The sequence below is a fragment of the Thunnus albacares genome, chromosome 8, assembly GCF_914725855.1.
Source record: "Thunnus albacares chromosome 8, fThuAlb1.1, whole genome shotgun sequence".
Taxonomy (NCBI): domain Eukaryota; kingdom Metazoa; phylum Chordata; class Actinopteri; order Scombriformes; family Scombridae; genus Thunnus; species Thunnus albacares.
Window position 1 is genome coordinate 33,482,357 of NC_058113.1, and position 24,870 is coordinate 33,507,226.

The 24,870-nt window shown below is 38.8% G+C and overlaps 1 protein-coding gene across 6 annotated transcripts; it reads right to left on the bottom strand.

Annotated features, from left to right (window-relative positions):
* Positions 1-837: 837 nt before the first annotated feature.
* Positions 838-23,524, bottom strand: LOC122987220 (zinc finger protein 771-like). Of its 6 annotated transcripts, none has more exons than XM_044358991.1 (2): positions 23,232-23,524; positions 838-3,264 (listed from the first exon to the last, which is right to left on the bottom strand). In XM_044358991.1, exons 1-2 carry the CDS (start codon positions 23,401-23,403, stop codon positions 1,910-1,912), a joined length of 1,527 nt encoding a protein of 508 aa, XP_044214926.1. In that variant the 5' UTR covers positions 23,404-23,524; the 3' UTR covers positions 838-1,909. The 6 variants fall into 6 exon arrangements, with proteins under 6 accessions (XP_044214926.1, XP_044214925.1, XP_044214924.1 ...); XM_044358990.1 differs by lacking the exon at positions 23,232-23,524 and adding an exon at positions 12,003-12,291; XM_044358989.1 differs by lacking the exon at positions 23,232-23,524 and adding an exon at positions 4,072-4,381.
* Between the last annotated feature and the right edge of the window lie 1,346 nt (positions 23,525-24,870).

The window sequence follows — 24,870 nt, forward strand, 5'->3', positions numbered from 1 at the left end:
CGAGGTCCCGACCAACGATGTTGGTGAACATTTGCCTAAAGGAGTTTCAGTTCAATTGTTTATTCTGTTTATAGATTGTTTTTCTTGAAATGTGCTGCCATTATGTGTTCTTGTGTGTTTTTTTTTTTAAACAATATATTTATTGGTTTTTTAGTATGCAAATCACAAATTGTACATTGAATAGCAGTTATATAATACACAGCAAACATTTTTCACCGTTTTCCCTCCCATCACTCCATCCCTATCAACTGACAGACATAAAAAAATAAATAAAAATACAATAAAATAAAACAATAATGATAATAATCAAATAAATAAAGGGTGTTTCTCAGATCAACATACAAGATCATAATACTCCCTCAGAGCTTGTTCCTGATGAAGCGGGTTACCAGCATTGACATCATGTCTTAAGAAGTACATAAAAGGACTCCAGATATCATCAGAAACATTTTGTTATGTCTAACAATGTACGTTCTTCTTCTTTTCCATTGACATGTTTGACACCATTTCTTTAATCCACATTCCGACTCTTGGCCCCTCAACATTTTTCCAATTAAGAGCAATTATATGTCTACAAATCTAAACTTTTTGCTTTGTAAGTGTGGGTTGGTAGGATGTATACCCAGAATGAAAAGCTTAGGATCCAGTGGTAATGGTGTTACATAGTCCCCCCCCCTGCTGGATGGGATATGTATAGTCTTGTTACTGACCCTTTTGTTTGTGCTCTCTCTCCTAGGTGGCCCTGAGTGGATAATTGAGGGGAGGGCCTATGAAGAGGGAACAAAGGGCTTGGACTCTCTCTCTCATCTTCCCAGCGTGAAAAGCAGCTTTTTTTTCGCGGCTTTATTTCTGTTAGGTTTAGTTTTGTGGATTTAGGTTAGAGAGGAGAGCCCAGATCCTACGGCCCTTTGTGGGCTGGTCTGGGTGTCTCCTCTTCTTTTTTGTTAATTTTGGCCGGCTCACCAGCTTTTGTTACTTGGTTGTTGTTTTTGTTAATAAATTTGTTCAATCTTTGTGGGAAATCCTGACTTTTAATTATGTTGGGCCTTCTGTGGGCGAGCTGTTTGTAGAGGGTCGTAACATAATTTTGGGGGCTCGTCCATCGTAACAAATGGCTGCGATAAAAATTGATCGATCATATTAATAATATCTTGCCAAAAGGATTTCACTTTCACACATTCCAATATACAGTGGCACAATGTCCCTCTTGCTTCATTACACTTAATACAAGTATCAGGAATATTATCATTACACTTATGCAATTTAATAGGAGTTATGTATGTACGCATCAGCCACTGTATAAGTTTAAGGCTACTGATGATTGTCTGCCTCTGAGCCTTCTTACACATCTCACTCAGTCTTCTAAAGATATTTCATCATCTATATCTTCCTTCCATAGTCTCAGTTTAGGTTCTGAGGACTCATCAGACCCAGACGCAAACAAGTCATACAGAGATTAAATTAAAATTTTTATCATAGCAATGTCTTATGATTGCTACCTGTAATGAGGAAATGACAGGAATATCTCATGAATGGTTTTGAGATGAGGATATAAGGCTCTTAAGTTGAAGATATTTGGGAATGTCATATTTGATTGATATTTCTGCAAAGAACATAAGTTGTCCATCTTCTCTGTACATATTTTGCACTTTCCTTAACCTTTTTTCAGTCCATATCCGAAATCCTGGATCACTTTTCCCTGGTTTAAAGTTGACATTACCCCACATAGGACTGATGCATGACCAGAAGGAGTTAATATTCAAATATTCACAAGTGTTGAAAAAAACATTTATCATATTCAATACCATAGGGTAGTCTTTATTTTTTCCTCAGGTATTTGTGATCTGCTGAATACAAATACAAGTTCAAATATGAAAATGCAAATACAGCTTCTCATCTGAATGAATTCTTATGTGCCTTTTAAAGTCTGGCACCTGACAGAATCTTTTCCTGTTGCGTGCGTTTTCATGTGGATGTTCAAGTTATGTCTAAGTCTGAACTCTCTCCCACAAGTTTTGCAACTGTACGGCTTCTCACCTGTGTGGATTCTCATGTGCGCTTTTAATGCGCCCAGCACAGAGAATCTTTTCTCACAGGTGTTACATGTGTACGGCTTCTCACCTGTGTGTGTTCTTATATGCCTTTTCACTGTTGTCATGTAACTAAATCTTCTCCCACAGGTGTTGCAAGGGTACGGCTTCTCACCTGTGTGGATTCTCATATGCAGGTTTAATGCACCCAGATGAGGGAAACTTTTCTCACAGGTGTTACATGGGTACGGCTTCTCTCCGGTGTGTGTTCTCATATGCAGGTTTAATGCACCTGGCTGGGAGAATCTTTTCTCACAGGTGTTGCAGGGGTACGGTTTCTCACCTGTGTGGATTCTCATATGCACTTTCAATTTTCCAATTTCAGAGAATCTTTTCTCACAAGTGTTACATGGGTATGGCTTCTCACCTGTGTGGATTCTCAGATGCACTTTTAATGCACCTGGCTGAGAGAATCTTTTCTCACAGGTGTTACATGCGTACGGCTTCTCACCTGTGTGGACTCTCAGATGTCTGTGCAAGTTGGAGTTCCACTTAAAAGATTTCCCACAAGTGTCACACTTTAAGGACTTTTCCCCTGTATAAGTATTACTGTGAATCTTTAATGTGGTAGAGTTGTCTTCATTGTTAGTGTGATTTTTGCTTTTGTGATGTCTCTTCTTTAGTTTTGGCTCTGCTTTTCTAGTTGATCCTGACTCTCCATGTTTGCCTCCTTTGTGATCTTGGCTCTCAGCTACATGAGAGTTGTGAGAGAACAGCTGGTCATCATTGTTTGGTTCTGGTTCCACAGAACTTTTAACTGACATGCTGACAACATGCTCTTCCTCTGCTTCTCTCTGAGTTTCATCAGGACTCAAGTTCAGAGTCCAGTCTTCATTTTCCTCACAAGTAGGAGTCAACATAAAGGTTTCTGTCTCCTGCTTCAGCACCAGCTGTTCTCCCTCCAGACTGGTGCAGAGTTCCTCCTGTTCCTCTTTAATCTGTAGAGGCTCTGGGTCCTCTTGGTCCAGACTGGTGCAGAGTTCCTTCTGTTCTTCTTTAATCTGTAGAGGCTCTGGGTCCTCTTGGTCCAGACTGGTACAGAGTTCCTTCTGTTCCTCTTTAATCTGTGGAGGCTCTGGGTCCTCTTGGTCCAGACTGGAGTTCCTCTCCTGGTTACAGAGCTGCTGGTCAGCGAGAACCTCCTCCTCCTTACAGACATGTTGCTGTGGGAGCTCTGGAAGGACAAAGGGGAAAGGCTGAAGAGAAAATCTCGTACCATGTTCTGATAAGGCATCCTTTATAAAGGCTTTAAAAGAATTAATTAATGACTTAATTAATGTTAGAAAATATTTTATGTTTATAAAGCGTGTCTTATCAGAAAGTGGCACCAAAAATGCAGACATCCGATGACGCTGAAGTTAGCTTCTGATTCACAGCTTCTGATTCAGTTTTGTGGTTTTTGTGAAGAAAGCCCAACACGCACACACACATATGTTGAATTACACCAGCCACTTTCTTTCTTTGAGACTGATTTTGCACTATTTATAAACAATATTCTGTATTCTGTGTCCTGCAATCATCCTGTATACTTCTTAAATTATTTAATTTAATATATTTACTACATTCCCTACTTGGAGTCCCCCATTCTGCTCCCATGTATGCAGAATGTGTACTACGGAAGTAATAATAAATGCTTGAACTCTTTGATCCAGACCTGGTCTATACTGTGGTCTGGATGGAGAAATGTGAAATCGCCCTTTTTATTTTCATAGGCAAAACAAAGGTTTCACTAACTTGAAAGTGGGTTTAAACAGTGTTAAAGCTTTTGCTACGATGTCTAATATGATTTTTCACAAGTGCAAATTGTGCAAAAACGGAGAAGCAGCTGCTAAATATCATTATTAATGTTTCCCTTAACTTCGAATCAGAAGCTAACTTCAGCGTCGCGAACAAATAATTACAAGTATATATTTTAACCACTGCGGTGCTATATAAAGCTGATTATTGTGTTTTATTTTAAGATAATTAAGGTTTTACAGACCTATTCTGTGTAACTTTATTTCAGGTTTCCAAACGATATCGAGCATTCTGCGTTGACGATCGATCTCTTTCTCGTACTCTGAGATAGTTTCTTGAAAAACTCGGAATATTTCTTCAGCAGCAGCAGTTAGTCGCTCGTTGATTGAATCTCTCAAACACTGAACTTTAGACATTGTTGCTTAATTACAAGTAAGATATCTCCGTGTCCTACTGAGAGACTTCTTCCAACCGCAGGACACCAACCAGCTAACGCGACTAGCTCCTGTGTTGTTTAGTTCCGCTGGGTGTTACACTGTTAAGCTTCCGACAGCGGGGTTATGTGGTCTATTTCGTTCCACTTGTTGTAGCAAGTTGTCTTCTTCTTTTGGTTTATTGGTGGTTGGCAACCAGCTTAAAGATGGATTATCTCCACCTGCTGGAATGAGCGTGTTACAGTAGATTAGCAGACAAAGTTAAATTCTCTCTATTAAACCTGTTTCCTTAAGATGTTTAATTAAGTGACTGTATATTTGCCCTGATGTTTCTCCAAGGATATTCTCTTAAGTGATGTTTTCCATTCCTTCTCCTAGTTTCCTCCATTCCTCCTCATAGGCACAACACTCCAGTAGCACATTGCACAGATTCTGTTTGATTGCAATGCATGCGTGATCCAGTTGAGTGTTTACCTATTTTATGAAGTATTTGATTAAGTCTTGTGTGCCCTGTCCTTAGATGGGAAATACCTGCTTCTTTCCTTTGGTTCCTTCAGAGGTTCCCTCCAGTACCAACATGTTTTTGAATATTATAGAGGTGTCTTCCTGTGTCATTGATATTCCAGTATTCTTGCCACACTTTTTGCATTTGACTTCTGATGATTGTTTTGACCTCAGTTTTATATAATGGAGCCTGAATACTGACTGACCGTGATTTAGACGTTGTTTGGCCAGTATATCCACACCTTCACTTCCTCCCACACCAACATTGGCAGGGAACGAGTTGACTCAGTGTCATTTGTGGCTTATAAATAAGCAGCAATAACTGCACAGATGCTTCATGTCTTTAAACTAAAAATAAGAACTGTTGGGTTGATATTTGTCGTCTCACTGATATTTTGTACCCTCATCAAAACCTAAAAGTTTAAAACTCATCACGTAAAGGTTTGAGGTACGTGTACTTGAATTTCTCAATTTTTTGTGAATTTATCCAGTTTTTGATATCTGTTGCAAAAAGAATTTTATTACTTTTTATTGCACATTTGTTTCACAGCTCTGTTCTTTCGTTAATTCGTACAGTTACATAGAAGCTTCAATCTTCTTCTGCAGTGGAGACTCCTTGATTCAAGGCAGCATGCTGTAGGAGTATTAGTACTTTATTATTTAATTACCTTGTCATTGTGTGCACCACCTTCCATAGATTTAGCCCTGTTAGTGTTGGGAGTAATTTTACCGATGAATCGGTCTCATAACCGTAAGTTCTTGTCCCAAACAGTAACCTGTCCCACTACTATTCAGAAGAATGCAAACAACAACTTCTTGATTAAGACAGACATTTATTATACTGCCACATGCCTGAAGAGTACATGATACACATAGAATAATACACAAAAGAATGATAAGGCCTTTAAATTATAATGAAAATAAAAATAAAGAAAAATATTCAGCAAGACTGGCTCATAGTGTGTGACTCGAGGCTAACGCATAGCAACAGGAGCTAAGGGAGAGCTAGCATGCTTTCTGGAGAAATTATCTTTAAATCTTAAATTGTTAGTATCAACCTCTGGTCATTAAGTCATTGCATGCCTACTGTTTTGTTGGAGATTAGCCATAGTCAGACAGCCAGTGGGTCTCAGCAGTAACACGGCCCAGATCAGGTCGTTGGCTGTGAGCTTGGAGGATCTTCACTGTCCCTTGGACAGAGAGCAGGTGGATCAGTCCTAGGTCAGGTGTAATCGGTGTAATCGGCTGTGACAAGTTGTCTCAGCCCAGAGTGATAGTCTGGCTTTGGGTCACAGACATGCAGAGGTCCAGTCGGGCTTTCACTAGCTTCTTGTAACGCAACACGCCAGTTAGGATTCAGGCTTGAGTCTTTGTGATTTTTTGGTTTCCTGATGCTTGTTTCGGGAAGCTTTCCTGATGACACTGAGTACAGGTTTCAAAAAGGTCTAAAATACACACTTACTTAAAAGGAAAGAGACGTTGTAGAGGGGCAGTTTCTTACTCATAAAAAGGAGGACAGCTCAACCGAGTTCCGTTAAACTTTCCTTTATATAATTTTGGTCAAAGCAGGCGGTGTTTTGGGTGTTTTAAACATTTTCGCACCAAATTACTGATGAATATTCAATTTCTATGTTCTCGGGGGACTTCAGGTGTAGTTGGTGTTGGATGCAGCTTGCATCTTCTGAAATAAATACGTTTTTTGGGAAGCCTACTTTGGAGTGTTTACACACAAAAATCACACCTCACATCACTGTGGCCTAGTATTTCACATTAAAGTTGTAAACACATTCTTTTCATAACAGTCCTGCTGTAATAGAGTGAATAAAAGAGTTATAGCAGCAATTTTGTGAGGTTAAACACAATATTGCATCAACCATGTAAACACTCATTAACTCTTACGTCATGATATAAAATTCAAGTGAGATTATTTGTTAGTATGACTTTTATCTGACTCTATGTACTTTACTGATTTTAGGTGGTGGACATGTGACAGAAATATTTCATAGTCTGCATGTCACCTTATGTAATATGGTATAGCCCTTCTGGGGGGCCTTTTAGATACAAACAATGGGTCCATGGTCAAGATTGGAGCTGTTCCAGATGGTATGTTGTGATACATGATATGTTGTGAGGTAGCTGTCAACCACTTGATGGATGGCTCCCAACTGAATTAATGCCCATGGGGAACCTATGTTATTCATGTGATAAGATACAGATGTGTAACCCTATATAAGTTATGCACCGACAGTGGTACGGTGCCCAGACCATCTTTGTACATGGAATGGACCCGATGGCCTTCGTCTAATAAACGTCTTCAAAATAAGAACTTCGCCAGCTCTTCCTTTGAACGATACATCATCATACATCCTTCCTTTCATTATTCAAACCTATGTTTCTAACCTTATCAAAATTATAACGTGATAAAATGTAATGAGATCAACCTTTTTTTCAATATCTCACCAATATACCATAGTAAAGTCATTAAAGTTACATCATTCTACATGAATTTTTAAGGTAAACAGTTTGACAGGGTCCATAATCTGATTAAACAGTTAATATAACAGTTATTAACCCATAAGAACCCATGGTGACACAGGTGTCACCAACCCTTTCAATGTTCTGGAAAATTCCCTATACAGCTTTTATCCTTGATTTTAACTCATGAAGTCCCTAAGTGACATCTACTGAATATCCTGGTGCAGTCATGTGACAATGTGTGAATCTGTGTACCCATGACATCACTTCCAAAATGGCAGCGTGCTTGGTCAGCAAATGTGACAGAACTAGCTAATTGTTACTAAAGGAAGGTTTCAACCCATTTAACAATTCTGATGCTTTAATAAGACGTCCTGTATTACATTTAACCTGTTCTGACCACATTTCTTGAACGAATTGATATAAAACAAGTTAGGGAACTATGGTTATGACATATATGTTACATTACAGATCTTTGACACTGAAGGTAGAATTTCAAAATAAAATTCAGAAATGTGTTCCTTGTGGTCCATTTGGTGTGTTTTACATTCCCCATAATTCTCCTTTAAGGAGAAATGGGTTTTTATGGGTTAAAGCTTGGAATGTAATGAGTTCATTTTGCGGTGTTGCAAAGGAATGTTTCTCTTGAGTTTTATGACCTTGGGATTATAAAGGGTCTGTGTCCCATTTAAGGTGGGGGTCCTTTTAGTCTTTCTCTGGTCCAAGTGGCCTTAGGGTCAGTTTTATGCTTTTAGTTCAGGCCATAATTTTTGGATGTTCGGTCAGACATCACGAGTATGTTGAGCATCATTGATCAACCCCGACTTAGAGGGTTACAAAGGTCAGTTCTGCAGGCCTTTGGAATCCAGACAAGTCGGTCTCTTCCTCTTAGGAATCGAAGTTAAGTTAAACACAAAGAACAAGAGGTTGTCTTCCAACAATGCCGACCAGAGTAAGATAGCAGTTTTACATGTTGACCTATAGACCTGTGCAGTTGCATCACAAAGAAGCTAACGGCCTTAAAACACATTCGTATTATTTGCTTATACGTTTGTTTAGGGACTTATTGTATGCACTACTCACACTTAATGTTTATGATACTTTTAGTTACCCTAATCATCCAGTTAATCAAATTAAGAATATCAGTCTGAAAAGCCATCATGAAAAAATCTTATTGTTCATAAAATGTGTTGACAACATCATTAAGAACATCATCTGCAATCTGTGTGTCGTCTAAAGCAGCAAACAACATTTTTATTTTAACTTAATCTCAATTTAAACTGATCACAGACGAACTTAAACTGTTAGACAAACATATTCTGACCTCTTCTACATGGAGCCTCAATGGTAGTAAGCTACATAACATATATTTTAACCTCTCTGTTTTATCTGTTACAGTTTGCACGGTTTGGAAGGCTGCTTATATGACTCCTTTACATAAAGGCGGTGAAAACGACTATGCTTAACAATTATAGGCCTGTCTCTAAATTGCCATGGCTAGCAAAAATACTAGAATCTCTAGTAAATGACCAACTTAAATCATTCCTTTCGGCATATTCTATTTTAAGTACTCACCAATGTGGTTTTAGAGAAAAGCACCACACTGTTACTGCTGCCACTCTTGTTTTAGATGACATCATTTCAACTTTGGATAATAAGAAACACTGCACAGCTCTTTTTATTGACCCCTCTAAAGCATTTGATACAGTTGATCATGCTTTGTTCTTAAAAAAAGATTCATAGTATTGGTTTTGATGAAATTGCATATAATTATATAGATAGATAGATTCTTTATTGTCATTGAATTAATACACAACGAAATACAGTTTGACAGCAGTCCCCGGTGTAATTAGTTCCAGAGTTATCTCACGGACAGACAGCAGTGTGTAGCAACAAGATCTGTTAAATCTGAATTTGTTCAGATTGCAAAAGGTGTCCCACAAGGCTCAATCCTTGGTCCTGTTCTGTTTACACTTTATCTAAATGATATTGTTTCTGCAATAACTGGATATAATATTCATTTTTATGCTGATGATACTATTATGTATTGCACTGCGGATACTGTACAGTCTGCTGTAGTATCTCTTCAGCACTGTTTTGTTGATTTAGAGGTTGCACTCAGTATCCATAAATTAGTCTTAAATACAGACAAACACCATGTTTATGTTTTTCACTAGAGCCAAAAATATTAATTTGGATAACCTCATCATCACAACTAAAACTAGCACCAATATTGAAAGAGTCTTGATGTACAGATACCTTGGCATTCAGATTGATGAGAAGATAACCATCAAAAAATCACATATCAAATTTGGTGAGTAAACTAAGATGGGCTTTTTCTTTAATAAGAATAAATCCTGCTTCCTGTTGCATTGTTGACATACCCTTGTAGAGGCAACTTTATCAGTTTTAGACTATGGTGACATCTTGTACAGGCATGCTTTGACAGCAAATTTAAAGCCCCTTGATGCTCATTACATGTTCATTACTGGAGATGCTTATAACATTCATCATTGCATCCTGTACAAAAAGTTTGGATGGTCCTCTCTCTCTGTGAGAGGCAGGATTTCTACTTTTGGCTTCTTTGCACCATCAATCTGGAACACACTACAAAGCACTTTAAAAATGAATTCATTGGTATCTCTTGGTATTTCAAAAGAATTAAAAAAAAAAAAACAATTTTCAGCAAGCCATAACTTGTCAAATATGTAACTGTTGGCCAACTGTTTTACAAATTAAAAGACATCTAATAGTGCAGAACTATCCCTGAAAATTTCTAGCATCTAGCATGAATAGTTCAAACGTAATGATTAATTTTGCAGGCTACGACTCCTTTTTAAAAGCCTCCACATTTCAGAAACGAAAGAACACACAAAAGTTAAAAATTTTGCACACTAGTTGTTGGGGGGTACAATGACATAATTTACACAAAGTATGAAGCAAATTAAAGATGGTCAGTTGGTAAAATTTTCTAAAATCTGTTGATTTGACCTGGAATTACCCAGAACCTTCTTCCACTGCGTGCTTTCTCATGTGGTCCTTGAAGTTATGTCTACGTCTGTACTCTTTCCCACAAGTTGTGCAATTGTATAACCTCGCACCTGTGTGGACTCTCATATGCCTTTTCATTGTTGCCATGTTACGAAATCTTTTCCCACAGGTGTTACATGAGTGCGGCTTCTCACCTGTGTGGATTCTCATATGCAGTTTTAATTTGCTCATCTCAGTGAAACCTTTCTCACAAGTTTTACATGTGTACGGCTTCTCACCTGTGTGGACTCTCATATGTCTTTTCACTGTTGTCATGTCACCAAATCTTTTCCCGCAGGTGTCGCAGGAGTACGGCTTCTCACCTGTGTGGACTCTCATATGCAGTCTTAATCCGTGCGACCGAGCGAACCTTTTCTCACAATTGTTACATGAGTATGGCTTCTCACCTGTGTGGACTCTCATATGTATTTGTAATTTGGACTTGATCTTAAAAGATTTCCCACAAGTGCCGCATTTGAAGGACTTTTTCCCTGTATCAGTATTACTCTGAATCTTTAATTTGGTAGAGTTGTCTTCATTGTTAGTGTGATTTTTTCGTCTGTAATGTCTCTTCTTTAGTTTTGGCTCTGCTTTTCTAGTTGATCCTGAGTCTCCATGTTTGCCTCTTTTGTGATCTTGGCTCTCAGCTACATGAGAGTTGTGAGAGAACAGCTGGTCGTCATTGTTTGGTTCCGGTTGCACAGAACTTTTAACTGACATGCTGACAACATGCTCTTTCTCTGCTTCTCTCTGAGTTTCATCAGGACTCAAGTCCAGAGTCTGATCTTCACTTTCATCACAAGTAGGAGTCAACATAAAGGTTTCTGTCTCCTGCTTCAGCACCAGCTGTTCTCCCTCCAGACTGGTGCAGAGTTCCTTCTGTTCCTCTTTAATCTGTGGAGGCTCTGGGTCCTCTTGGTCCCGACTGGTGCAGAGTTCCTTCTGTTCCTCTTTAATCTGTGGAGGCTCTGGGTCCTCTTGGTCCAGACTGGAGTTTTTCTCCAGGTCACAGAGCTGCTGGTCGGCGAGAACCTCCTCCTCCTTACAGACATGTTGCTGTGGGAGCTCTGGAAGGACAAAGGGGAAAGAGTGAAGAGAAAATCTTGTACCACTTTCTGATAAGGCATCCTTTATAAAGGCTTTATAAGCATTAATTAATGACTTCATTAATGGTTAATAAGTATTTTACCAATGATTTATAAATAATGTATAAATCATTAACATTAACACACATAACATATTAACACAATTAACCTTTATTAATGATTCATAATCATTTACGACTGCGGGACTGCTGATGATTATGAATCATTAATAAAGGGTTAAATGACTTTCTGATAAGTCTCCGTGTCTCATACAAGGATACAATGTTCAAACGGAAACAAAACGAGCGCTCCTAGAAGATACAACAGAAGCTGCGGTAGAAAGCCGGTCTGAGCCTTTGACAGCTGTAAAAGATGTCTGCATCGACGCTATTTCAGAATTTGAGAGGTGGTTAAACGGCGTTTATGTGCGTTAAGTCTCCGTTACAGCCCTGTGTATAACTGTAAAAAAAAATAATTCGCGTAGTTTAACCATCACTCTATAACAAAAAGACTCTGACTGTTCATCACTCCGTGAGAGGTGGCAGCCCTGCAAATACAAATAAATACAAGTTTATATTTTAACCACTGCGGTGGTACATAAAGCTACTTATACTATTTTATGTTAAAATAATTTAAGTTTTACAGACCTACTCTATGTAACCTTATTTCAGGTTTCCAAACGAAATCCAGCAGTATGCGCTGACGGTTGATCTCTTTCTCGTATTCTGAGATAGTTTCTTGAAAAACTCGGAATATTTCTTCAGCAGCAGCAGTTAGTCGCTCGTTGATTAACTCTCGCAAACACTCAACTGATGACATTGTTGCTCAATTACAAGTAAGATATCTCCGTGTCCTGCTGAGAGACTTCTTCCAAGCACCGGCATCAACCAGCCAACGTGACTAACTCCTGTGTTCCGTACTTCCGCTTTGTGTTACACCGGCATCCCACCGGACTCGTCTGCGTCGCGTTCCGGCTCCCACGCAGTTTTGTTCCGTCCTCCACACGACGTACTATCCCACCGAGAGCATATCAGAAATGTGGCGTTTTGACTGAATTCAATTACTTTTTATTGTACTTTTATTTAACAGCTGTGTTTTTTGGTTAATTCACAGTTATGGAGAAGCTTCAATCTTCTGCAGTGGAGACTCCTTGATTTAAGGCAGCATGCCAACCAGAGTAAAAGATAGCAACTTTACATGTTGACCTGTACACCTGTGCAGTTCATCACTATAAGTAAAGGGACACTCACACAACAATGATGTGTTGTTCCTTAAGAAGGAGCCAATGGCCTAAAAACATTCACATAAATTCACTCATAGCTTTAGGATTTGTTGTGAATCTGGTATTCTTATGTTATCACCTCATAAAGCAAAGTAATATTAAAATAAATGCATGAGATCAGAAACAAAGCTTTATATTGTTCTTAAGAACATCAGTCTGAAAAGCCATCATGAAAAAATATTTTATTGTTCTTAAAATGTGTTGACAACACCATGAAGTAAATCATCTGCAATCTGTGTGTCATCTCTAAAGCAGCAAGAAATTGTTATTTTAACTTCATCTCAAGTTAAACTGATCACAAAATACATAAAAAATGATTAAACACTGTAGACAAAAAGACTTTAGTTTGAAGGATGAAAACTTAAGTGAGCCAACACCTCTAGAGTTTCTCTGTTTCAACATCAGAGATCTCACAATACACTCAAATAACTGAGGTTCTGTATGAAAATAGAAAAAAATAAAATTCATTTAAAAAGTCAACTATTTACATCACAGCGTTATTATACAGTAAAATAAAACAGTCATGCCAGTCACTCTTGCATATAAATTTTGACTTCTTGCACAAAACTTGATAGTGTTGTTGACAACTTACATGAAGATATTCTGACCTCTTCTTCATGGAGAATATTTTACATTCATTTACAAAGATATTGGTGAACACTTGCCTACAAGAATTTCAGCTCAATTGTTTGTCCTGTTTATGGATTGTTTTTGTCAACATGTGCTGCCATTATGCGTTCTTGTGTGTTTTATCCATAATCACAACTGAATCCTCTGGAACGTTTCATAAATACAAGGCTACTTGCTTGTGTGGACTCTTATACGCTTTTCCAATTCAGACACATGACAGAATCTTTTCTGTGTGTCAGCAGCTTCTTCTCATGTAGATTGTCACCACAAATGTCTCCCTCATGTTTTGCAATTGTGCAGCTTCGCATCTGAATGAATTTTTACATGCCTTCTCAAGTCTGACATCTGACAAAATCTTTTCCCACAAGTGTTACATGGGCACGGCCTTTCACCTGTGTGGACTCTCAGATGCGCTTTTAATGTACCCAGCTGAGTGAATCTTCTCTCACAGGTGTTACATGCATACGGCTTCTCACCTGTGTGGACTCTCATATGTGTTAGCAATTTGGACTTGCACGTAAAAACTTTCCCACAAGTGCCACATTTGAAGGACTTTTTCACTGTTTTCCTGCGAATCTTTAATTTGGTAGAGTTGTCTTCATTGTTAGTGTGATTTTTTCTTCTGTAATGTCTCTTCTTTAGTTTTGGCTCTGCTTTTCTAGTTGATCCTGAGTCTCCATGTTTGCCTCTTTTGTGATCTTGGCTCTCAGCTACATGAGAGTTGTGAGAGAACAGCTGGTCGTCACTGTTTGGTTCTGGTTCCACTGAACTTTTAACTGACACGCTGACAACATGCTCTTTCTCTGCTTCTCTCTGAGCTTCATCAGGACTCAAGTCCAGAGTCTGATCTTCACTTTCATCACAAGTAGGAGTCAACATAAAGGTTTCTGTCTCCTGCTTCAGCACCAGCTGTTCTCCCTCCAGACTGGTGCAGAGTTTCATCTGTTCCTCTTTAATCTGTGGAGGCTCTGGGTCCTCTTGGTCCAGACTGGTGTTACTCTCCAGGTCACAGAGCTGCTGGTCAGCAAGAACCTCCTCCTCCTTACAGACATGTTGCTGTGGGAGCTCTGGAAGGACAAAAGGGAAAGGATGAAGAGAAAATCTTGTACCATGTTCTGATAAGGCATCCTTTATAAAGGCTTTATAAGCATTAATAATTACTTAATTAATGGTTAATAAATATTTACTAATGCTTTATTAATCATTCATAAACCATTTACAGTAACACAAATAACCCATGAACACAATTATCCTTTATTAATGATTCATAATTATTTAAAACTGCAGGACTTCTGATGATTATGAATCATTAATAAAGGGTTAAATGACTTTCTGATAAGTCATCAGAACTTAACAGTTATTAATAAATGATGAGTGTTTCATATTTTCTAAGTAATCAGTAAATGGTTGAACAGCACATTGGAGGCATCTTCCTAAAGATTTAGATGAAGCAAATGTTAAGGTGGTAACGAAAAGGGGGGATTTTTCACAACCTGGCGACTCAAAAATCATGCTTATCAATGCTTATAAATTATTTATAAAGCATTAGTAAATGAGACAACATTACACCAGGTCCAGATCAAAAACCATTATACCTAGATTAACAAGGAGACTCATTAAAACACAGTGACTTGAAAGTCCAGATTTGACAAGTCTAAGTTTTGTGGTTTTTGTGAAGAAAGCCCAACACGCACACAAACATATTGAATTACACCAGCCACTTTCTTTCTTTGGCACTGATTTTGCACTATTTATAGACAATATTCTGTATTCTGTGTCCTGTAATCATCATGTATACTTCTTAAATTATTACATTTATTATATATCCTACTTGGCACACAGCGGCAATCCCATATTGTAAAGAAGACCTATTTATTGGAATCACTACAAAAACGTACAGTACTGTATGCAGGAAAGGACTATAATTGCACTCAAACATATTCAGCAGTACTAACATGACTATGCTTGACCAGTGTATATTTACTTTTAGTGATTGCATGTCTGTTTTTTTAGTGATGTTTTAGTGACTTTTAGTGGTGTCTAGTCTGTCGTACATGTTGCACTGTGGAGAACGATATTCTGCTCCCATGCCGAGTGTGTACTACGGAAGTAATAATAAGGTGCTTGAACTTAATCTTTGATCTAGTCCTGTTCTATTGTGGTCTGGATGGAGAAATGTGAAATCGCCCTTTTTTCCTGTTTTCATAAGCAAAATAAAGGTTTCTCAAATCTTAAAGTGGGTTTAAACAGTGTTCAGGCTTTTGCTATGATCTCTAACAATGTTTCACAAGTGTAAGTGGTGCAAAAACAGAGAATCAGCCGCTAAATATCATTATTAATGTTTCCCTGAACTCAGAACCAGAAGCTAACAACTACAAATAATTACAAGTATATATTTTAACCACTGCGGCGGTACATAAAACTACATACACTATTTTATGTTAAAATAATTTAACTTTTACAGACCTACTCTATGTAACCTTATTTCAGGTTTCCAAACGAAATCCAGCAGTCTGCGCTGACGGTTGATCTCTTTCTCGTACTGTGAGATAGTTTCTTGAAAAACTCGGAATATTTCTTCAGCAGCAGCAGTTAGTCGCTCGTTGATTAACTCTCTCACACACTGAACTGAAGACATTGTTGCTTTATTACGAGTAAGATATCTCCGTGTCGTGCTGACAGACTTCTTCCAAGCACCGGCATCAACCAACCAACGTGACCAGCCCCTGTGTTCTGTACTTCCGCTATGTGTTACACCGGCATCCAGCCGGGCTCGTCTGCGTCGCGTCCCGGCTCCTCCACACGGCGTACTACCGTGGATGTATAAAGAGAACTGAATACAGCGTCGGAGGCGGGGCCCCGTTCATTCTTATGAAAGTTACTCAGTGGCGCATGAAGCCAAAAAAAAGTCGACTTCCCGGTATGAAAGTACCCGGATCTTCCGCATTGAGCGGCCCATAGAGCATGCGCACTAGTGACTTTCGCTGGCCGAGTCGGCTACTTCCGGTTTAGCCCTCCGGCTAATTTGAATGGGGATAAAACAATTCAATCATGCGGCTCTTCTAGGCTTTTGAAATGTGATCGGACCAAACGGATTTAATTCTGACAGTGTGACAAGTCATTTCGCGGCGGTTGTGACGCTCAGAAAAATGTATCCGCTGATTTACAGACGTCTCTTTCACAATGTAAGTCTATAGGGTCTTTTTGGGCCAGTGTGCATCACATGACGTTGTAATTACACGGTTTGGCCGCTATGTCAAATTGGCTTCAAAGCCTGGCGCTCTTCCTGTATCCAGTTCTCTTTATACATCCATGAGTACTACCCAAGTGGCAACCTCTGGGGCTGTAAAATGAAGCCAAGGCGTAAGTGCCAAAAACTGCAGTTCCTTGAATGGCCACTTGAGGCTGGCACCAAAAGCGAGTCAATCCCCATAGACTCTAATGTTAAATGCCCAACTTTACAGCAGAAATAAACATGTTAAAAACCTGGTACACAAAACGGTTTTGGTTTCTATAGCTGTACGGGGGCTGTACTCACCCATTTAAACTTTATTAAGCTGCTTTGAGTGACAGCTCCGCCAGCCGCTAGGTGGCTTGTTTCAGCCATTCGGCCTGCCTTTTTGCCCATTTTTGATTGGCTGGGAGTTAGGCGGCATCACGCACTGCCAAGATGGCGACAGCCGGAGCGGCCCACTTTGAGCTTCAAAACCGCTCTTCAGAAACCAACGGGTGACGTCACGGTAACTACGTCCATATTTTTATACAACCTATGGCACTACCCTACGAGAGCATTTCATAAATGTGGTGTTTTGACTGTCATCAAGACATTCGCTTTTTAAATTCAGCTACACTGCTACTATAGTACTTCAGCCTAGTCACAGCCGAACAAGCGCCTTCACGCTACCGTAATTACTGCAGTAGAAGGACAACTATACTGCCCGACTTTGTTAACTCGTAGATTATACCCTAATCAAAATCTGAAAGTCAAAAAATCATTAAAGGTTTGAGGTACTTTTACTTGACTTTATAATTTTTTTGTGAATGTATCCAGTTCTTGATATTGATACTTTTTATTGTACTTTTATTTCACAGCTGTATTTTTTGGTTAATTCACAGTTATGGAGAAGCTTCAATCTTCTGCAGTGGAAACTCCTTGATTTGGTGAACATGTCTCCGACAAGTGTGACTTTCTCTTTGGTGTTCCTCAGGGTTCAATCCTTGGTCCGCTACTGTTCTCCCTGTATATGAGAAATTGTTCGCAACCATGGTGTAAATTTTCATTGTTACGCAGATGACACCCAGTTATATTTATCTGTAGCGCCAGATGACAAAGATGCCCTAATTCCTCTGACAGATTACTTCTCGAGCATTATACAGTGGACGAGTGGTAACCTCCTTACATTGAATAAAGACAAAACAGAAGTTCTTATAATTGGCACAGATGCACAAAGAGAAGAACTTTCATGCAGGCTTGGAAATTTGGCTCTACAGATTAAACCAGAAGTAAAAAACTTGGGTGTTATCTTTGAATCTGAATTGAATTTTAAAAGTCATGTCCACAACGTTACAAAGACAGCTTTTTATCATTTAAGAAACATTGCAAGAGTCAGACCATACCTTACTTTGGAAGATGCCAAGAAACTCACTCATGCCTTTGTTTTTTCATGCTTAGATTATTGTAATGCACTTTATACTGGTTTACCAAATAAAACCATTGATCTGCTGCAACACTCATTCAAAATTCAGCAGCAAGCAAACTAGGAAAAGGGAACATATTACACCAGTATTAGTATCATTGCACTGGCTACCTGTAATGTTGAGGATAGATTTTAAAATTCTTTTACTTGTTTTTAAAGCCCAAAATGGTCTCTAGCACCTTCATACCTCTCAGATTGCTTGTCAGAATATGTTCCAAACCGTTCGCTTAGGTCGTTTAACGCTGGCTTGTTAAATGTGCCACAAACAAAATGCAAAAAGTTATGATGAGGCAGCTTTTTGCAGCTATGCACCAAAGATCTGGAACAAACCCCCAACACATATTAGACAAGCATCCTCTGTTGATATTTTCAAGAAGCAGCTCAAAACTTATTTTTATGGTCTTGCTTTTACTTAACTCAACCTTTATTTGCCTTTTACTGTTATCAGCTTATTTACTACCTGTTATCTTTTTTATCTCATGATTTTACCTCCTTTTATCCTCTTACCTCTTTTTATCACTGTAGTTTTTTATTGTTTATTGTATTTATCTTTCTCCTTATCCTTATCTTTTTTTCCTGCTTGCTTGTTTTTACCTCTTTCTGTAAAGCACTTTGAGCTGCATTTTATGTTATGAAAGGTGCTATATAAATAAAGTTTATTATTATTATTATTATTATTTAAGGCAGCATGCCAACCAGAGTAAAAGATAGCAGCTTTACATGTTGACCTGTAGACCTGTGCAGTTCATCACTATAACTAGAGGGACACTCACACAACAATGATGTGTTGTTCCTTAAGAAGGAGCCAATTGCCTAAAAAACAGTCACATAAATTCACTTATAGCTTTAGGATTTGTTGTGAATCTGGTATTCTTATGTTATCAGGAGATCAGAAACAAAGCTTTATATTGTCCACGTTTGTTTAGGGGCTTATTGTATGCACTACTCACACTTAATGTTTATGACACTTTTAGTTACCCTAATCATACAATTAATCAAATTAAGAACATCAGTCTGAAAAGCCATCATGAAAAAATATTTTATTGTTCATAAAATGTGTTGACAACACCATGAAGTAAATCATCTGCAATCAGTGTGTCATCTCTAAAGCAGCAAACAAATTATTTCAACTTTATCTCGTTAAACTGATCACAAAATACATAAAAAATGATTAAACACTGTAGACAAACTTCAGTGAGCCAACACCTCTAGAGTTTCTCTGTTTCAACATCAGAGATCTCACAATATACTCACATAGCTGAGGTTCTGTATGAAAACAGAAAAAAAGAAAATACATTCGTCGTCGACAATGTACAACTTACATGAAGATATTCTGACCTCGTCTTCATGGAGAATATTTTACATTCAATTAAAAAGATATTGGTGAACACTTGCCTACAGCGGTTTCAGCTCAATTGTTTTTCCTGTTTATGGATTGTTTTTGTTGACATGTGCTGCCATTATGTGTTTTATCCATAATCACGACCGAATCCTCTGGAAAGTTTCACAAATACAAGGCTACTAGTGTGTGGACTCTTCTATGTTTTTCCAATTCAGGCATACAGAGGGGGAAATAAGTATTCAACACGTCAACTCTTTTTTCCATTAAAACATATTTCCAGTGCAGCTATTCATATGATATTAATACCAGACATTGGTATTAACTCAATAATGCAGTACAGCTAACGGAATCATAACATTCCAATCAATAAAAAATGCATTAAATTGTAATGACACAGGAAAAAAGTATTGAACATACAGTAAGAAAAAGCACTGAACCAAGTGGAAGCACCAGGTAGGGGAAGCACAAACAGTTCTCACCAGACCAGAAACAGAGCAACACATTCGAGCTGGCAGAACAGGAAACAAACTGGTATGTGCATCGCTTTGTATAACTGCCTCAATAAACAACAACTACTGACTGGAAAATCTGTTGTTTGGGTCTGCGCAAGATCACTTCTAGCCTACCTGTGTATTGATGGCCAATTGCCATTACAATAGGAATGGCGCAGGTTACCGACTGATTCCTCAATTCCTAAATGATCCCGTAAGCACCATCATCAACCGCAAGTGGAAGAATCAACACTCAACCATCAACGACTGCTGACTGGGCAGTAAGAAAATTAGTCAGAAGAGTAGCACAAGATCCAAGGACCACTCCAAAAAGAGCTACAGAAGGATCTGGAAGAAGCAGGTACAATTGTCACAATGGAGAAAGAAGAAAACAATAGACAATGCACTCCACCGCCACAGTTTCCATACACAACTACCCCGTAAGACTCCATTACTGAAGAAAAGACATGTTGAAGCTTGTTTGAAGTTTGCGACACAACATTTGGAGAAGCCTGTAGATTACTGGAAGAATGTGGTGTGGTCAGACGAGACACAAATGGAAATATTTAGCAATAACACTAGGTGCCATGTTTGGAGGAGAAATGGCTCAGCATATGACCCTAAATATACCTACAGTGAAGTTCAGAGGTGGAAGCATTATGGTACAGGGCTGTTTCTCTTCTCATGGTACTGGCAGAATCTAAATTGTTGAAGGGAAGATGAGTAGAGCTATGTATCGGGTTATTCTTGAGAAGAATCTGTTGCTGTCCACCAGGACAATGAGGATGAGACGCAGATGGACCTTCCAACAGGACAACGATCCAAAACATACTGCAAAGGAGACTCTCATCTGGTTCCAGAGAAAGAAAATAAAGGTGTTGGAATGGCCCAGTCAATCACCCAACTTGAACCCAATAGAACATTTATGGAAGGAACTGAAGATAAAGATTGACCAGCAGCCCCTCTCAGAATCTTCAATATTTGAAGACTGTCTACTTAGAAGAACGGGTCAAAATCCCCCTCTGAACATTGTGAGAGATTAGTTTCCTCGAACAGGAAGCGTCTTGAAGCCGTCATTGCAAACAAAGGCTTCTCCACCAAGTATTGCAGTTAGCATGTTGAATAATTTTTTCCTGTGTCAATCCAATTTAACGCATTTACTTTTTTTTACTGATTGGAATCTTATGATTTCTTTAGCTGTGTTGCCTTATTGAGTTAATACTAATGTCTGGTCTTTAATTGCATGTGAATACCTGTTCTGGTAATATGTTCCCTGAAAAAAATGTTGATGTGTGGCGGTAAGTCACCACAAAGCTCTCCCTTATATTTTGTAATTATGCAGCTTCTTGTCTGAATTAATTCTGACTTGTCTTTTCAAATCTGACATCTGACTCAATCTTCTCCACCTGCGTGACTTCTCATGTGGATCTTCAAGTGATGTCTAAGTCTGAACTCCTTCCCACAAGTTTTGCAATTGTAGGACTTCTCACCTGTGTGGATTTTCATATGCTGTTTTAATGTGCCCGGTTGAGAGAATTTCTTCTCACAGGCGTTACATGGGTATGGTTTCTCACCTGTGTGGATTCTCATATGCACTTTTAATGCGCCCAGCTCAGAGAATTTTTTCTCACAAGTGTTACATGGGTATGGTTTCTCACCTGTGTGGCTTCTCATATGCACATTTAATGTGCCCAGCCGAGAGAATCTTTTATCACAATTGTTACATGGGTATGGTTTCTCTCCTGTGTGGGTTCTTTTATGCCTTTTCACTGTTGTCATGTCATTAAATCTTCTTCCACAGGTGTTGCAGGCGTATGGCTTCTCACCTGTGTGTGTTCTCAGATGTGTTTGCAAATTGGTGTTCCACTTAAAAGATTTCCCGCAAGTGTCACACTTTAAGGACTTTTTCCCTGTATAAGTATTACTGTGAATCTTTAATTTGGTAGAATTGTTTTCATTGTTAGCATGATTTCTTCTTCTGTGATGTCTCTTCTTTAGTTTTGGCTCTGCTTTTCTAGTTGATCCTGAGTCTCCATATTTGCCTCTTTTGTGATCTTGGCTCTCAGCTACATGAGAGTTGTGAGAGAACAGCTGGTCGTCACTGTTTGGTTCTGGTTCCACTGAACTTTTAACTGACATGCTGACAACATGCTCTTCCTCTGCTTCACTCTGAGTTTCATCAGCACTCAAGTCCAGAGTCTGATCTTCACTTTCATCACAAGTAGGAGTCAACATAAAGGTTTCTGTCTCCTGCTTCAGCACCAGCTGTTCTCCCTCCAGACTGGTGCAGAGTTCCTTCTGTTCCTCTTTAATCTGTGGAGGCTCTGGGTCCTCTTGGTCCAGACTGGTGTTCCTCTCCTGGTTACAGAGCTGCTGGTTAGCGAGAACCTCCTCCTCCTTACAGACATGTTGCTGTGGGAGCTCTGGAAGGACAAAGGGGAAAGGATCAAGAGAAAATCTTATACCATGTTCTGATAAGGCATCCTTTATAAAGGCTTTATAAGCATTAATTAATGACTTCATTAATGGTTACTCAATATTTGCTAATGCTTTATAAATAATTTATAAACCATTAGCATTAACAACAATAACACATTAACGCAATTACCCTTTATTATTGAATCATAATCATTTAAAACAGCAGGACTGAATCCAGTGTTTCTTGAACCTTGATCTAGATCTGGTCTAAAGTCGTCTGGATGGAGAAATGTGACATCGCCCTTTTCTTTCCCTATTTTCATGAGCAAAATAAAGGTTTCAGTAATCTGAAAATGGGTTTAAATAGCATTGAGGCTCTTGCTATGATGTCTCACAATTTTTCAAGTGTAAGTGGTGCAAAAACGGAGAAGCAGCCGCTAAACATCATTATTTAGGTTTCCCTCAACTTTCCCTTTACCTCCGAATCAGAAGCTAACTTCAGCTCCGTAGTAACCCGAACAAATACCGTACTGCACCGAATATAAGACGTTTTCTCATTTGTTTGTCTTTACCTGGAAATACGTCTGAAATGAAGAGAAGTTGTCGTATATTCGGGGTCTAGACTTTTAAATGTCGATGTACGTTCACAACAACAGATGTTGTTAAAAATCTGTAAAACGAACGCTCCCCTTCTGATTAAAGCGAGCCACGGTCTCATAGAACTAGCCCACAGTGTCTGGGGCCTGAAAGACGGAGAGTCACAGTGACCGTCTCGACAAAAGTGGCTCAAAAGTAGGCAAACATCTAAGTAACCGTAACGTAGCGAGTTTTCTCGTCAACTCGGCTACTTCACCGTCTCTCCTCTGCTCCGCGGAGCTCCGTCTGTGTGTGGAGGGGTATACAGAGGAGAGCAGAGAAACTCAGCGTGACCATGACTGACAGCAAAACGCAGTAAAGAGGGTTTGTATAAATCTGCTTATTCTATTTGATGTTAAAATAATGAAGGTTTTACAGACCTGTTCTGTGTAATTTTATTTCGGGTTTCCAAACGATATCCAGCAGTATGCGCTGACGGTCGATCTCTTTCTCGTACTCTGAGATAGTTTCCTGAAAAACTCGGAATATTTCTTCAGCAGCAGCAGTTAGTCGCTCGTTCATTAACTCTCGTAAACACTCAACTGCAGACATTGTTGTTTAATTATAAGTAAGATGTCTCCGTGTCCTGTTGAGAGATTTATTCCGAGCACAGGACACCAACCAGCTAACGCGGCTAGCTCCTGTGTTCTTTACTTCCGCTGGGTGTTACACTGTTAAGCTTCCAACAGCGAAATCGTGTTTTTTTTTCGTTCTGCTGCTTGTCTTCGGTTTCCCTCTTCTTCTTCGTTTTCCGGGTTTATTGGCGGTTTGCAACCAGCTTAAAGATGGATTATCGCCACCTACTGGACTGAGCGTGTTACAGTAGATCAGCAGACAAAATTAAATTATCTCCATTAAACCTGTTTCCTTAAGATGTTCAATTAAGTGACTGTATATTTGCCTTGATATTTCTCCGAGGAGATTCTCTTAAATGATATTTAGTTTCCTCCTCATAGACACTACACTAAAGTTACACATGTTGCACTGATTCTGAATGACTGCAATGCCTGCATGATCCAGTTGGGTGTTTACTTATTTTATGAAGTGTTTGATGAAGTCTTGTGTGCCCTGTCCTTAGATGGGAAATACCTGCTTCTTCCCTTTGGTTCCTGCCCAGCTTCCCTCCAGTACCAACATGTTTTTGAATATTATAGAGGTGTCTTCCTGTGTCATTGATATTCCAGTATTCTTGCCACACTTTTTGCATTTGACTTTTGATGACTGTTTTTACCTCAGTTTTATATAATGGAACCTGAATACTGACTGATTGTGATTTGGCCAGTATATCCACACCTTCACTTCCTCCCACACCAACATTGGCAGGAAATGTCATTTGTGGCTTGTAAATAAGCAGCAATAACTGCACAGATGCTTTATGTCTTTAAACTAAAACTAAGAAATGTCTGCTGTGTCGGGTTGATATTTGACCACTTGCTGATAATTTATGCCCTAATCAAAATCTGAAAGTCAAAATGTCATTAAAGGTTTGAGGTACTTGTACTTGAATTTATACATTTTTTGTGAATTTATCCAGTTCTTGATATCCTTTGCATGAAGAATTTTATTACTTTTTATTGTACTTTTATTTCACAGCTGTGTGTTTTGGTTAATTCACAGTTATGGAGAAGCTTCAATCTTCTGCAGTGGAGACTCCTTGATCTAAGGCAGCATGCCAACCAGAGTAAAAGATAGCAGCTTTACATGTTGACCTGTAGACCTGTGCAGTTCATCACTATAAGTAAAGGGACACTCACACAACAATGATATGTTGTTCCTTGAGAAGGAGCCAATGGCCTAAAAACATTCACATAAATTCACTCATAGCTTTAGGATCTGTTGTGAATCTGGTATTCTTATGTTATCACCTCATGAAGCAAAGTAATATTAAAATAAATGCATGAGATCAGAAACAAAGCTTTATATTGTCCACGTTTGTTTAGGGGCTTATTGTATGCACTACTCACACTTAATGTTTATGACACTTTTAGTTACCCTAATCATACAATTAATCAAATTAAG